The sequence below is a fragment of the Oncorhynchus clarkii genome, chromosome 6 (genome assembly GCF_045791955.1).
Source record: "Oncorhynchus clarkii lewisi isolate Uvic-CL-2024 chromosome 6, UVic_Ocla_1.0, whole genome shotgun sequence".
NCBI lineage: Eukaryota > Metazoa > Chordata > Actinopteri > Salmoniformes > Salmonidae > Oncorhynchus > Oncorhynchus clarkii.
In genome coordinates, this window is record NC_092152.1 from 70,372,551 (window position 1) to 70,388,125 (window position 15,575).

At 45.6% G+C, this 15,575-nt stretch overlaps 1 protein-coding gene across 1 annotated transcript in view; it reads right to left on the reverse strand.

Moving 5' to 3' along the window:
• Positions 1-1,485: 1,485 nt before the first annotated feature.
• The window catches only part of LOC139412208 (voltage-gated potassium channel KCNC1-like), a 28,424-nt gene continuing 14,334 nt past the window's right edge, over positions 1,486-15,575 (reverse strand). The window contains exons 2-4 of the mRNA XM_071159029.1: positions 14,094-15,033; positions 2,427-2,717; positions 1,486-1,631 (exon numbers count right to left, since the gene is read on the reverse strand). Of these exons, the coding sequence (XP_071015130.1) occupies positions 1,486-1,631; positions 2,427-2,717; positions 14,094-15,033 (1,377 nt within the window). The remainder of the gene's footprint in view (positions 1,632-2,426; positions 2,718-14,093; positions 15,034-15,575) is intronic.

The window sequence follows — 15,575 nt, forward strand, 5'->3', positions numbered from 1 at the left end:
TCTGTTTGATTAAGGTCCCGGAAGCATGCAGAGAGCAGAGAGCAGGGGGGGGGGGGGGGGGGGGCTGAGGTATGGCTCAGAAAGAGAAGGCACATCAATGTATTTTCTAGCAGGGTTGAGAGCCCAGCAGCCATTCTGGCTCCAGGCACTAACACTTATCTGATGCTTATTCAGCTAGTTCAACATCAAGATACATTTGTGGTTAACAATATGAAATAGAGAAGAGAGACTGACAGTATCCTGTCTGCTTTGTAATACTGTCAATAAGAGTGCTGGCACAGAGCCATATTCAGCTAGACTTCAACATATACTATCTACTGCAGTCCAATTATATAGTGATCTTATTACATAATCTTATGATATGCTGTTATATAATAACAATAGCCTGTCATCTATTTGTGAAGCAATGGTATAAAAATTGTTCTTAGCAGAAGTTAGATCTTGTTGAATTATTATTCGTTGTTAGATCACAGGTAGGACGCTGTTGAACATTTCCGTCTTGCTTCTCACCATGCTTGTCATATACTGTAATACCATGTGGCCTCTCTTATTCCTCACCATACTTCACCCCTTACCACCAGCTACATTTCCTCTCCAATGCCAACCATCAGCTGGACAGGACATGCAGTGTTGAGTTAAAAGACAAGCACAACACATGCCAACATGGAGCAACAGAGAAACAGGTTCACTTTACATTGGCAACATGTACATAGACATTCACACACAGACACAGTCACAGACATACCGTACACACACTCAGAAGCACATTCATAAACACATGACATAGAATATACAACAGTGAGGGCATGTGTACTCTTAGCTACTGTTAGTGATAGTCCTACTTGATTAATGTAATGGATCAGTCTCATGACGTGGACACAGTGGATTACTGTTGTGTTTGTGTTATGGCTCTTGAGAGTCACTGAACTTGTCCATCCTAAACAGATCATGCTCACAAAGAGCAGTTCACTATGGGAGACAGTGGGAATGTGTGACCTTTCGACCAAAAAACGCTACACTGTGCTCTAGAGGAGACAGGATAAAAAGTATGTGTAAATTGTATACTGTGTGGAGGCTGTAGCAGGTTCTGTCTTAGCCAGTGTCTGGGAACTTGGCTGGGGATGATGGCAGGTGAGATTTAGCAATGCTATTAGCCCATGACAACAATATACAGTATTATATGCTTATGATTCATCTCCCTACGCTCACAAACAGCTAATTTAAGAAGCTGCGGATGACACTGGCATTATAGTTTGATACTCCAACAATTGTGGAATCAGCTTCTTCTTCTTCTTTTTCAGATTAGATTCATCATAGAAGCCTTTTGCTTGCACTTGTTCTGCCTTTGCCTGGTGTAACTGTAGACTAGAGGACATGAAGAAGGCCTGATGTTATTGTAGAGCATAAGGATAGTAAGGATCTCTCGGTGTGGTGAACAAGGCATTTCTTTCATTGTGCTATTCTTTAGTGCTAGAGGCTGGGGCGTCAGGTTGTGAGTGTGGCATGGCCGTCCTCCTGACCACATACCCACCCAGCTAGCTGCAGCAGAGGGTAGCCCTGGGGGCCCTGGGGGCTGAGCGGTGGGCATGGGGGCGCCGGCTCCGCCAGTGACCTCCCCTGGGAAGGGCCAGCTACCGGCCAATTAGACACAAATCAAGGATGAAGGGATGATGAAGGGGGGAGTGATGGAGGGAGGAACAAACAGATCAGACAATGAATGGAGGATAAACAAGGAAAAACAAACATACGACAAAGAAAAACAGAAAAAGGGAAAGTTAAGGTTGGCCCAGGGGGCAGTGTGACAGTCTCAGTGATAGTGAACAAACCAAATGGAAAGAATAGAACACCCAGAAATGTAGAGGAGGGTTGGCATGGTAGCGTAAAGAATCATTTAAAGAAAATCCCGAAACAGAAAAACAAGACCACTGATTAGTGATTTGTTTATATATTTGTTCAGTAACTTATTTTTTGCGGAAGTAAATCCATAAAAGTAAGAGTAATTCAGATGATTCAGTTTTAATGAAAGAGAAGAGTTGGACAGAGAAAAAGGCATCCAAATGCCAAATAAGAATGTTGGGGGTGATGTTGTGTCGCTCAGCAGTAGTACCTGGGTGGGGGACCTAAAGTTGTTTGTGTTGGAAGCTGTATAGACAAAGATAGTAAGGACAAGACCTACTGTGATATAGGAGATAGCAACAACAAAAATAATGTGTGTGCTCTCTAAAGTGTCTTTTTGTGTCATGTTTCAGACTTACAGTACAACTTTTTGTCCGCAACATGAAAGTGTGTTTGTGCTTGAGTTTAAGTGTGTTCCCTGAGATGTGTTCCCTGAAGTGTGTGCCCTGGGGAAGGTGTGCCCTGAGATTTAAGCCCTGGGATGTGTGCCCCGATGTAGGGCCTGTGTCTAGGTGTGTCATATTACGTACCCTTCCTGACTCTGGCCGCCGTGTGGCCTGGCCGCCCGCCCATGGCCAGCAGGAAGCAGGGCTGCTGCTCGGACCGGTCAATAGGGCTTAAGATCAGGCCGTCGTCAGGTGACATGATCTGGTCTATGTGGGGACAGTCTTCATTGGCCAGCGCTGCTTTTTCTGCCTCCTTGGCTGACTCCTTGGCTGACTCCTTGGCTGACTCCTTGGCTGACTCCTTGGCTGCTCTCTTGGCTGGATCCTTGGATGTTTCCCCGTTCACTTTTGGATCTTGAAAAACAGTTTGTGGTGCTGAAACAGAGGGAGAAGAACTTGGTGGTGATTCCTCAATGGTGTAGAAGAGGATGTGTCAGCACTGGCATTTGTGTGCAAGCTTGGCTGTTTTTTAATCAACCAGGTAACACAGTTTTGAAGCACAATCATCAAACTTTTAAAAATGTAAAATCAACATGGACCTTTCCCAACTGCCCAAATCCCAACCACAGGAACTTCAGACTTCAAACTTCAAACTTGCTGCTCAATTTGGCACGGAATATATGCTTTCTTTGGTTTCCCAAATCCCTCACTCTCAAAACTAACAAGCTCCTGTCCTGGAAATGTACCACCGCCGTTACAGACATAGCAGTGACTATTTACAGGTCAATAAAATAACCATAGTGCCACACGATTCTTCATCTTCAGTATGGTAAGTAAAGGTGACCAACTCACAACAATCTGAGAGAACAGGAAACACTACCATTTGATCATCCAGGCCTCACATGTCATACCTCGTGGGCCTTATAAGCATTACATCTCCAGACTGAACCACACAGCCCAGACCACCACTGTCACCGCTGTAGTAAAACATTATTTGTGGGTAACACTTGCAGATATTAGCAATGGTGTCTCTGCTGCATTGATGCTTCACCCCATTACACATTACAGTAATCCATCTGCTCTTGTCAGCGCAGCAGGCAGCAGGCAGCACACAGACCCTAGCCAGCCACACACAGCCATTGTATGTGTGACGCAGACCCCCTGGGATGGAGGGAGAGGAAGGAGGGGAGAGAGAGTGGGAGATGAGTCACTTTCTTCAGAATAGTTCAATGAAAAAAGACACCATTCCCTACCTCCCTCTCTCATCCTACACTTTAATTGCAGCCTCTGTGTTCATCCCCTTCTCCCTATCCCTGTTGACTTTTGTCTTTTTTTCATCCCCCTCTTACTTCCCCCCCATCCCCTCATTCATCTTTTGGATATCTGTATCCAAGTCATGGGCTCTATTGATTGGCTGTTGGCCAGGTCATCGTGCATGTCTGATGTGATGAAGTGGCAGAGGATTTGTCCAGATGGTGCCTCTTTACGGGAAAGAGAGGGAGAGTAAAGATGACACAGCAGTAATGACCATATCACTGAGGTCTGTCCATCACTGGCATTGTGGAGGACAACCCTTCCAATAGAAGCATGATGCATTCTGGTCATTTTGGTCAGCCATCACTACAGCCACCTTACCCTCTACTTTCTACTGCACGAACAACATTTCTCGCAGAACCATACTCATCGCTTCTCGTTGAAATGTGTTGCCACACTGCACAACCACAGAGCGAGATACTGTATGTCAGTTAGCGGACCTGGTCCAGAAGTGTCTGTGTTGCACATGTGGTTAAAAACAGCTCACTGAATAAATGATGACAGCAATTTCAGAGGGTGTTTTTTCTTTTCTTTTTACTGCACTGGCTTGCTGTTTGGAATTGCACTCTCATAGTCATCCCAATGGCATATCACCGGGTCCTCACTGGTCCCTCAATGTGTGTCTGTGTGTTTTGACATTATTTAGTAAAAATAGATGTGTCCATCTGTTCAAACTTCGAACAATTAGCACACACCATATTCAAGTATGCTACTAAGTAATGGATGTCATAAATAAGCAAGTAGCTTATTTGATAGCTATGTGTGTGTGTGTGTGTGTGTGTGTGTGTGTGTGTGTGTGTGTGTGTGCGTACGTGCGTGTGTGTGTCGAGCCAGAACGCTCGATCACATCAGCTGCTCAAGGGACCATCTTCATGAGGAGTACAGAACAGTACTTTAAAAGTTATGTAATCTTTCCCAGCTCTCTTATTCCTAGAAAGTGAGTTATATTGTGTAGACTGCTGTAAAAAGTTAATTGATGCATTGTATATTTGGCAATCCTAGCCTATCCCTCATCCTAATCAAACAGCCCATGCCTCTTGTTCAAAGACTGGAGGACTCAGACTATCACGCCCTGACCTTAGAGATCCTTTATATTCTCTATTTGATAGGTCAGGGTGTGACTATGGTGGGAAATCTATGTTTAGATTAGCTCAATGAATCAAGCACGAGAGGCAGCCCCCAATTTTTTTTGGGGGGGTGGCACACAGGGAGATTGGTGGAGTCAGGCTTCAGAACTGAGCCAACTCCCCGTTTTTACCGTGGGGAGCGAGTAACTGCGCACCATGCCTTCAGTGCGCATCCACAGCCCGGTGTGCTCTGTGCAAGCTCCCCGCAGTTGCCGTGCTAGAGTGGGCATTCAGCCAGGACGGATTGTGCCGGCTCAGCGCTCCTCACCTCCGGTGCGTCTCTTTGGCCCAAGATATTCTTTGTCAATCCAGTGCGGCCTGTGCCAGCTTCCCGCACTTGCCGTGCTATAGGGGGGATTCTGCCAGGGCGTGTTGTGCCAGCTCTACGCTCCAGACCTCCAGTGCGCCTCCACGGCCCAGCATATCCTGCGCCGGCTCTACGCACTATGCCTCCAGTGTGCCTTCATAGCCCAGTGCATCCCATGCCAGCTCTCCACACTCACCGAGCTAAAATTGGTATCCAGCCAGGACGCGTTGTGGCAGCTCCCCGCACCAGGCTTCCAGTACGTCTCCTCAGTCCGGTGAGACCTGTTCCAGCTCCCTGTACGAAGCCTCCAGTGATGATCCATGGCCCGGAGCCTGTAGTGATGATCCATGGCCCGGAGCCTGTAGTGGTAATCCATGGCACAAAGCCTCCAGTGATGATCCATGGCCCGGAGGCTCCAGTGATGATCCATGGCACGAAGCCTCCAGTGATGATCCATGGCCCGGAGCCTGTATTGATGATTCATGGCAAGGAGCCTGCAGCGACTGTCCCCAGTCCGGAGCCTCCAGCGACGGTCCCCAGTCCGCAGCCTCCAGCGACGATCCCCAGTCCGGAGTCTCCAGCGACGGTCCGCAGTCCAGACCCTCCAGCGACGGTCCGCAGTCCAGAGTCTCCAGCAACGGTCCGCAGTCCAGAGTCTCCAGCGACGGTCTGCAGTCCAGTCTCCAGCGACGGTCTGCAGTCCAGAGCCTCCAGCGGCGGTCTGCAGTCCAGAGCCTCCTGCGATGGCCTGCAGTTCAGAGTCTTCAGCGACGAGCTGCAGTCCAGAGCCTCCAGCGGTGGTTCCCAGTTCAGAGCCTCCGGCGATTATCCATGGTCCGGTTCCACAGAAGCGGAGGGATCAGCGTAGGGAGCAGGGGCTACGTCCTGAACTGGAGCCACCACCGAGGGTAGATGTCCACCCGGACCCTCCCCTATAGGTTCAGGTTTGCGGCCGGGAGTCCGCACTTTTGGGGGGGTACTGTCACGCCCTGACCTTAGAGATCCTTTATATTCTCTATTCGGTAGGTCAGGGTGTGACTAGGGTGGGAAATCTATGTTTATGTTTCTTTGTTGGCCGAGTAGGGTTCCCAATCAGAGGCAGCTGTCTATCGTTGTCTCTGATTGGGGATCATACTTAGGATTTGTGTGTAGTTGCTTTCTTTGCTGCATAGAGCTTTTTCGTTTTGCATTTTGTTGTTTTTGTTCGGTGTTCATTTAATAAAGGAATATGTACACCTCCACGCTGCACCTTGGTCTCCTTCCGACGACGAGGGTAACACAGACAGAGTTCTCACTCCATTGGAGGCCGTATATAGAGAATGCCAACTTATGTGCCAGAATCACAACATTCTACACGCATTATTCATTTCCCCCTGAGCTGAATCCAACCCATCTTGAGGGCCCATGCTCAGCATGTTCCTGAATGTGTGTATTCATGTGTTATTACATATATTTAAGGAGTTGATTACATAAATATATCCCTTATCGTAACTTTGGAACAATGTTCATGTAATGTAAAGTGTTGCTCTAATGTCTGTCTGTTCAATTACCATTCAGTGACATCATGTACAGTAGATGGATGAGCTGGTCAAACTGTTTTCTGATTGGGTGCTAAATGAGTTTCAGATTGGCTGCTTATTCCATCATTCTGCTTTGCAGCCCAGTGTGAATAATAGGAGAAGCAAGTGAATAGCTGCAGTTCCTGGCGGAACCTCACGCCTATTGTGCAATGTGCGTTGCTTGGATACTGTTGTCATGGCAACATGCATTGGTATGGAAAAAAGATTGGGGAGAATTAAATAAATAAGACATTAAGTAAGAGAGAGGATGGTGGGAAGGTGAAAAAAAATATTTGTTTTTACCACCTCCAGATAATGCACATTATGGCAGTGCCTGGTGAAACTCCAACTCTCATTGGTCAAGATCATAGAAGTAATGAGACTTAGGCACATCCTGTATCATATGACTAGGCAAAGTCAGAAAGTCAGGAAGTGTGACCCTTGTTAATGTTTTTCCTCTCTCCTCCAGCAGACAGGTCATTATGTCACCCCTGGATGTTCTCTTTGCAGGGAGTCAGGTCAGATGACAGGCCCTGATGGCTCAGCGTGTAGACGCCATCTGACAGGCTACAAAGTAAAGGTGCAGATAGAGGTCAAGGTAATCTAAATTGGTTTGTTACAAACAAATAACTATCACTGAATAGTATCGTTGGAATCTAATCAGTAGAGACACCTTGTAAGTGGGACATCTTGGATCACAACTCTCCAGGGAAAACATTCATTATAAAGTTATAAAGGATTCTATTATAAACAGGAGTACAGCCAGCGAGCGAGGGGTGCAGTGTTTTTTTTGTGTGTGTGAGAGTGCTCAGAGGGCTGTTAGTCATAGACGTAGAGTGGAATGATGCCTGGCCGTAACATGTGGCAGTAAATAAGGAGCCATTACAAGATGTACTCATGGCCACTTCAGGCCCTCGTGGCAGAGCATAAATATACACTACTCACACTATTTCATAGAAGAGGGAACCCGATGGAATCAGTTGGGCCCTATCCCTATCATGAGTAGGCGATGTACAGTATATCAGCCTGTGAGTAACTGAGAATCCCCCAAAGCTGCTTGTGCTCACTACAACTGGCCTGGTCACCAAGCAGAAAAACATGAAAGAGCAACACAGTCATCATCCATCCAAGGGACCTTCTGCAAATAGATAGGTTCTCTGAGGGAAACCCCCACTCTCTGCTGTCTTTGTCCAACTTCCCCTATGAGTCACACAGGTTAGACACACAGGTCTCCAGGAGACCAGGCTGTCTCTTTTATTGCAGTAATTTCTAGAGTGCGATATCACTGGTGCAATGTTAGTTCAACAAGTTAACTGTGAAATAAAAGCATTCGCTGTTAAAAATATATATATCTACACCACTGGTCAAAGGTTTTAGAGCACCTACTCATTCAAGGGTTTTACTTTATTTTTACTATTTTCTACATCGTAGAATAATAGTGAAGACATCGAAACTATGAAACAACATATATGGAATCATGTAGTAACCAGAAAAGTGTTAAACAAATCAATATATATCAATCAATATATTTTATATTTGAGATTCTTTAAATAGCCACACATTGCCTTGATGACAGCTTTGCACACTCTTTACATTCTCTCAACCAGCTTCACCTGGAATGCTTTCAAACAGTCTTGAAGGAGTTCCCACATATGCTGAGCACTTGTTGGCTGCTTATCCTTCACTCTGCGGTCCGACACATCCCAAACCATCTCAATTTGATTGAGGTCAGGGGAGTGTGGAGGCCAGGTCATCTGATGCAGCACTCCATCACTCTCCTTCTTGGTAAAATAGCCCTTACAAAGCCTGTAGATGTGTTGGGTCATTGTCCTGTTGAAAAACAAATGATAGTCCCACTAAGCCCAAACCAGATGGGATGGCGTGTCGTTGCAGAATGCTGTGGTAGCCATGCTGGTTAAGTGTGCCTTGAATTCTAAATCAATCACAGACAGTGTAACCAGCAAAGCACCCGCACACCATAACACCTCCTCCTCCATGCTTTACAGTGGGAAATACACATGCAGAGATCATCCGTTCACCCACACTGCATTTCAAAAAGACACAGAGGTTGGAACCAAAAATATCAAATTTGGACTCCAGACCAAAGGACAAATTTCCACCAGTCTAATGTCCATTGCTTGTGTTTCTTGGCCCAAACAAGTCTCTTCTTCTTATTGGTGTCCTTTAGTAGTGGTTTCATTGCAGCAATTTGACCACGATGGCCTGATTCACACAGTCTCCTCTGAACAGTTGATGTTGAGATGTGTCTATTACTTGAACTCTGTGAAGCATTTCTTTGGGCTGGTAACTCTAATGAACATCCTCTGTAGCAGAGGTAACTCTGGGTCTTCCATTCTGGTGGCGGTCGTCATGAGAGACAGTGTTGAATGTTTTTGCGACTGCACTTGAAGAAACTTCCAAAGTTCTTGAAATGTTACGTATTGACTGACCTTCATGTCTTAAAATATTGATGGACTGTCGTTTCTCTTTGCTTATTTGAGCTGTTCTTGCCATAATATGGGCGGTCTTTTACCAAATAGCGCTATCTTCTGTATACCACCCTACCTTGTCACAACACAACTGATAGGCTTCAATGCATTAAGAAGGAAAGACATTCCACAAATGAACTTTTAAGAAGGCACACCTGTTAATTGAAATGCATTCCAGGTGACTACCTCATGAAGCTGGTTGAGAGAATGCCAAGCGCGTGCAAAGCTGTCATCAAGGCAAAGGGTGGCTATTTGAAGAATCTCAAATATAAAATACATTTTGATTTGTTTAAACTTTTTGGGTTACTAAAGGATTCCATATGTGTTATTTAATAGAAAAGATAAAGACAAACACTTGAATAAGTAGGTGTGCTAAAGATTATGACTGGTAGTGAATATATGCAGTTGAAGTCAGAAGTTTACATACACTTAAGTTGTAGTCATTAAAACTCGTTTTTCAACCTCTCCACAATTTTCTTGTTAACAAACTATAGTTTTGGCAAGTTGTTTAGGACATCTACTTTGTGCATGATAAGTCATTTTTCCAACAATTGTTTACAGACAGATTATTTCACTCATAATTCACTGTATTACAATTCCAGTGGGTCAGAAGTTTACATACACTAAGTTGACTATACCTTTAAACAGCTTGGAAAATTCCAGAAAATGATGTCATGGCTTTAGAAGCTTCTGATAGGCTAATTGACATAATTTGAGTCAATTGGAGGTGTACCTGTGGATGTATTTCAAGGCCTACCTTCAAACTCAGTGCCTATTTGCTTGACATCATGGGAAAATCAAAAACAAATCAGCCAAGACCTCAGAAAAAAATTATAGACCTCCACAAGTCTGGTTCATCCTTGGGAGCAATTTCCAAATGCATGAAGGTACCATGTTCATCTGTACAAACAATAGTACGCAGTCATACCGCTCAGGAAGGAGACGCATTCTGTGTCCTAGAGACGAACATACTTTGGTGCGAAAAGTGCAAATCAATCCCAGAACAACAGCAAAGGACCTTGTGAAGATGCTGGAGGAAACAGGTACAAAAGTATCTATATCCACAGAGTCCTATATTGATATGACCTGAAAGGCCGCTCAGCAAAGAAGAAGCCACTGCTCCAAAACCGCCATAAAAAATCCAGACTACCGTTTGCAACTGCACATGGGGACAAAGATCGTACTTTTTGGAGAAATGTCCTCTGTTCTGATAAAACAAAAATAGAACTGTTTGTCCATAATGACCATCATTATGTTCAGAGGAAAAAGGGGAAGGCTTGCAAGCCGAAGAACACCATCCCAACCCTGAAGCACGGGGGTGGTAGCAACATGTTGTGGGGGTGCTTTGCTGCAGGAGGGACTGGTGCACTTCACAAACTAGATGGTATCATGAGAGAAGAAAATTATGTGGATATATTGAAGCAACATCTCAAGACATCAGTCAGGAAGTTAAAGTTTGGTCGCAAATGTGGTCTTCCAAATGGACAATGACCCCAAGCATATTTCCAAAGTTGTGGCAAAATGGCTTAAGGACAACAAAGTCAAGGTTTTGCAGTGGCCATCACAAAGCTCTGACCTCAATCCTATTGAACATTTATGGACAGAACTGAAAAAGCGTGTGTGAGCAAGGAGTCATACAAACCTGACTCAGTTACACCAGCTCTGTCAGGAGGAATAGGCCAAAATTCACCCAACTTATTATGGGAAGCTTGTGGAAGGCTACCCGTAAAGTTTGACCCAAGTTACTCAATTTAAAGGCAATGCTACCAAATACTAATTGAGTGTATGTAAACTTCTGACCCACTGGGAATATGATGAAAGAAGCTAAAATAAATAATTCTCTCTACTAATTTCATGACATTTCACATTCTTAAAATAAAGTGGTGATCCTAACTGACCTAAAACTGAATTTTTACTTGGATGAAATGTCAGGAATTGTGAAAAACTGAGTTTAAATGTATTTGGCTAAGGTGTATGTAATCTTCCGACTTCAACTGTGTATACAGTGGGGAGAACAAGTATTTGATACATTGCCGATTTTGCAGGTTTTCCTACTTACAAAGCATGTCTGTAATTTTTATCATAGGTACACTTCAACTTTGAGAGACGGAATCTAAAACAACAATCCAGAAAATCACATTGTATAATTTTGAAGTAATTACTTTGCATTTTATTGCATGACATAAGTATTTGATACATCAGAAAAGCAAAACTTAATATGTGGTACAGAAACCTTTGTTTGCAATTACAGAGATCATACGTTTCCTGTAGTTCTTGACCAGGTTTGCACACACTGCAGCAGGGATTTTGGCCTACTCCTCCATACAGACCTTCCCCAGATCCTTCAGGTTTCGGGGCTGTTGCTGGGCAATACGGACTTTCAGCTCCCTCCAAAGATTTTCTATTGGGTTCAGGTCTGGAAACTGGCTAAGCCACTCCAGGACCTTGAGATGCTTCTTACGGAGCCACTCCTTAATTGCCCTGGCTGTGTGTTTCGGGTCGTTGTCATGCTGGAAGACCCAGCCACGGCCCATCTTCAATGCTCTTACTGAGGGAAGGAGGTTGTTGGCCAAGATCTCACGATACATGGCCCCATCCATCCTCCCATCAATACGGTGCAGTCGTCCTGTTCCCTTTGCAGAAAAGCATCCCCAACGAATTATGTTTCCACCTCCATGCTTCACGGTTGGGATGGTGTTCTTGGGGTTGTACTCATCCTTCTTATTCCTCCACACGGCGAGTGGAGTTTAGACCAAAAAGCTCTATTTTTGTCTCATCAGACCACATGACCTTCTCCCATTCCTCCTCTGGATCATCCAGATAGTCATTGGCAAACTTCAGACGGGCCTGGACATGCGCTGGCTTGAGCAGGGGGACCTTGCGTGTGCTGCAGGATTTTAATCCATGACGGCATAGTGTGTTACTAATGGTTTTCTTTGAGACTGTGGTCCCAGCTCTCTTCAGGTCATTGACCAGGTCCTGCCGTGTAGTTCTGGGCTGATCCCTCACATTCCTCATGATCATTGATGCCCCACAAGGTCAGATCTTGCATGGAGCCCCAGACCGAGGGTGATTGACCGTCATCTTGAACTTCTTCCATTTTCTAATAATTGCGCTAACAGTTGTTGCCTTCTCACCAAGCTGCTTGCCTGTTGTCCTGTAGCACACCTTGTGCATGTCTACAATTTTATCTCTGATGTCCTTACACAGCTCTCTGGTCTTGGCCATTGTGGAGAGGTTGGAGTCTGTTTGATTGAGTGTGTGGACAGGTGTCTTTTATACAGGTAACGAGTTCAAACAGGTGCAGTTAATACAGGTAATGAGTGTAGAACAGGAGAGCTTCTTAAAGAAAAATTAACAGGTCTGTGAGAGCCGGAATTCGTACTGGTTGGTAGGTTATCAAATACTTATGTCATGCAATAAAATGCAAATGAATTACTTGAAAATCATACAATGTGATTTTCTGGATTTTTGTTTTAGAGTCTCTCACAGTTGAAGTGTACCTATGATAAAAAATTACAGACCTCTACATGCTTTGTAAGTAGGAAAACCTGCAAAATCTATATATATAGTATATGTTTCTGAAAAGCTTCCTATTCTGCTACCTGGCCTATGCATCATACAAATACATTTGGCAATCAGCCAAATGAACAATATGTCTGCAGGCTTTAAACTTGTTTCACAGCACTGCAGTATTTTTCCTGAGACAGCACACAAGCAGATAAGTTAACTAGGAAATATCATAAATGCATGGGTGTGAAAGTCTTATGTGTGATTCATAAAGTGTGATGTATTTTCCATCTGAGTGGAGGAAATAGGCTATTTAACATCTGTGGTCGGGATGGCTGGCTACTGTATGTGCCACTGTATTACCTTTAGTGTTTTTATCACTGCATTAAACTGGTCAGGGTAGAGATGAAAAGGTAGTTGAGGGGGAGATTGGTCTGGTGTGGTATGAGGTTTGGTTTGGTGTGGTATGAGGTTTGGTCTGGTGTGGTATGAGGTTTGGTCTGATCTGGCATGAGGTTTGGTCTGGTGTGGTATGAGGTTTGGTCTGGTGTGGTGTGAGGTTTGGTCTGGTGTGGTATGAGGTTTGGTCTGATCTGGCATGAGGTTTGGTCTGGTGTGGTCTGAGGTTTGGTCTGATGTGGTATGAGGTTTGGTCTGATCTGGCATGAGGTTTGGTCTGGTGTGGTATGAGGTTTGGTCTGGTGTGGTGTGAGGTTTGGTCTGGTGTGGTATGAGGTTTGGTCTGGTGTGGTATGAGGTTTGGTCTGATCTGGCTTGAGGTTTGGTCTGGTGTGGTGTGAGGTTTGGTCTGGTGTGGTGTGAGGTTTGGTCTGGTGTGGTATGAGGTTTGGTCTGATCTGGCATGAGGTTTGGTCTGGTGTGGTATGAGGTTTGGTCTAGTGTGGTATGAGTTGATAATGTCTGGCGAGTGGGCAGTGGAGTTGATAACGTATTTGTATGTGTGGAGTGGTCACTGGTCAACATACTGCCATGTAGGGGCTCTCCACATTCAATTTATTTATTTTATTTTTTATTTCACCTTTATTTTATTTCTTTTATTTATTCACCTTATTTATTTACACCTTTTTTCACCTTCAATGGCTCCTGGTGTGGAGAATGGCTGTTTTTCTGACTGGTGAGTTAGCAGGAGGAGGAGGAGAGAGGAGGAGGTGGAGAGAGGAGGAGGAGGTGGAGAGAGGAGGAGGAGGAGAGAGGAGGAGGAGGTGGAGAGATGAGGAGGAGGTGGAGAGAGGAGGATGATTAGGAGAAGGAGGAGGTGGTGGAGAGAGGAGGATGAGTAGGAGGAGGAGGTGGAGAGAGGAGGATGAGTAGGAGAAGGAGGAGGTGGAGAGAGGAGGATGTGTAGGAGAAGGAGGAGGAGGTGGAGGAGGATGAGTAGGAGAAGGAGGAGGAGGTGTGAAGGCAGGGGAGTTCAGTCAGTTCTTTGAGCATTTATTTTCTTTTCATTGAGATTCAGAAGGACATTCGGCAGAAAGTTTTCCTACCTGCTCTGTTTATTTCTAAGATCTCTTCTGGTGGTTCTTGTGGGGCCAGGGGCCATGTGTCGTCCTGCGTGCTGTGGTGAGGTGAGGTTACCTCCGACTTACAGTAATTGGGGGAGCCCAGAAGTGGGGCGCGGGGGATATGCTTGTTCTTTTTCTTTGGTAACTTCTGCTTGGCCATCGCCAGGGAGTAATACATCCCAAAGTTATTGACAATAACAGGCACTGGCATGGCGATAGTCAGCACACCAGCCAGAGCACACAGCGCTCCCACCAGCATGCCAGACCATGTCTGAGGGTACATGTCTCCATAGCCCAGGGTTGTCATTGTCACCACCGCCCACCAGAATCCAATAGGAATGTTCTTGAAGTGCGTGTGCTCGCTGGCTCGGGGGTCATTGGGCTTGGCACCAATCCTTTCAGCATAGTAGATCATAGTGGCGAAGATGAGCACACCCAGGGCAAGGAAGATGATGAGGAGCAGGAACTCATTGGTGCTGGCTCGGAGTGTATGACCCAGGACACGCAGTCCCACAAAGTGCCTAGTCAGCTTAAAGATCCGGAGGATCCGGACAAAGCGTACCACGCGTAGGAAACCCAGTACATCCTTAGCCGCCTTGGAAGAGAGCCCACTCAGCCCCACCTCCAGGTAGAAGGGCATGATGGCAATAAAGTCGATGATGTTGAGGGTGTTACGGAAAAACTCCAGCTTGCTCGGACAGAAAGTCACTCGCATTATAAACTCAAATGTAAACCACAGCACACAGACCCCCTCAATATAGGTGAGGAAGACCACGGTCTCAGTCTCCTGGTAGACCCGCGTGCTGTTGTCCAGCGGGTCAATTTCTGTCCGGTTGATGATGGGGTTGAAGGCCTCGTGTGTCTCCAGGCAGAAGGTGGTGATGGAAACCAGGATGAAGAACAGGGAGGCGAAGGCTATCCACTGCAGGGGAGAGATGAGCGGGAGGGAGAGAAGGAGGGAGAGGGAAAGAGAGAGGGAGAGATTATAAGCGAGGGAGCTTAGAATACAAACGTGAAGGAACAGAGCACTAGAACACCCCCACAGCTCTCTTCAGTTCTACAACACACATCTAGGTCAGTACTCTTAACTGAGTGTCACATGAAAGGGCGTGCACCTAAACTGTGGTGCTCCACCGGTAAGGGAGTTGCTAGTATTGGCGGGGCCTGCAGGGAGGAGGGGAGGGACGGAGGGGGATGTTATGTACTGTACAGGGGAAAGCTTGTTTCTGGGTCAGCTTTTGCGCCAGCACTTAAGATATTATTTCCTGGAGGGCACTGTCTTCACCATGGCATCTGGCCCAAACGATAATATGTGACAGTGCCACCTCATACATTTTGAATGGTGTCTTAATGCATAGTCCTTAATGTATAGGCTGCTATACACTGCTGCCCATAGATTAGGGCTGACAGCAGTGCTGCTGCTGCCAGAAGAGACTGATTGGATTGCATAACTCCACTTAACAC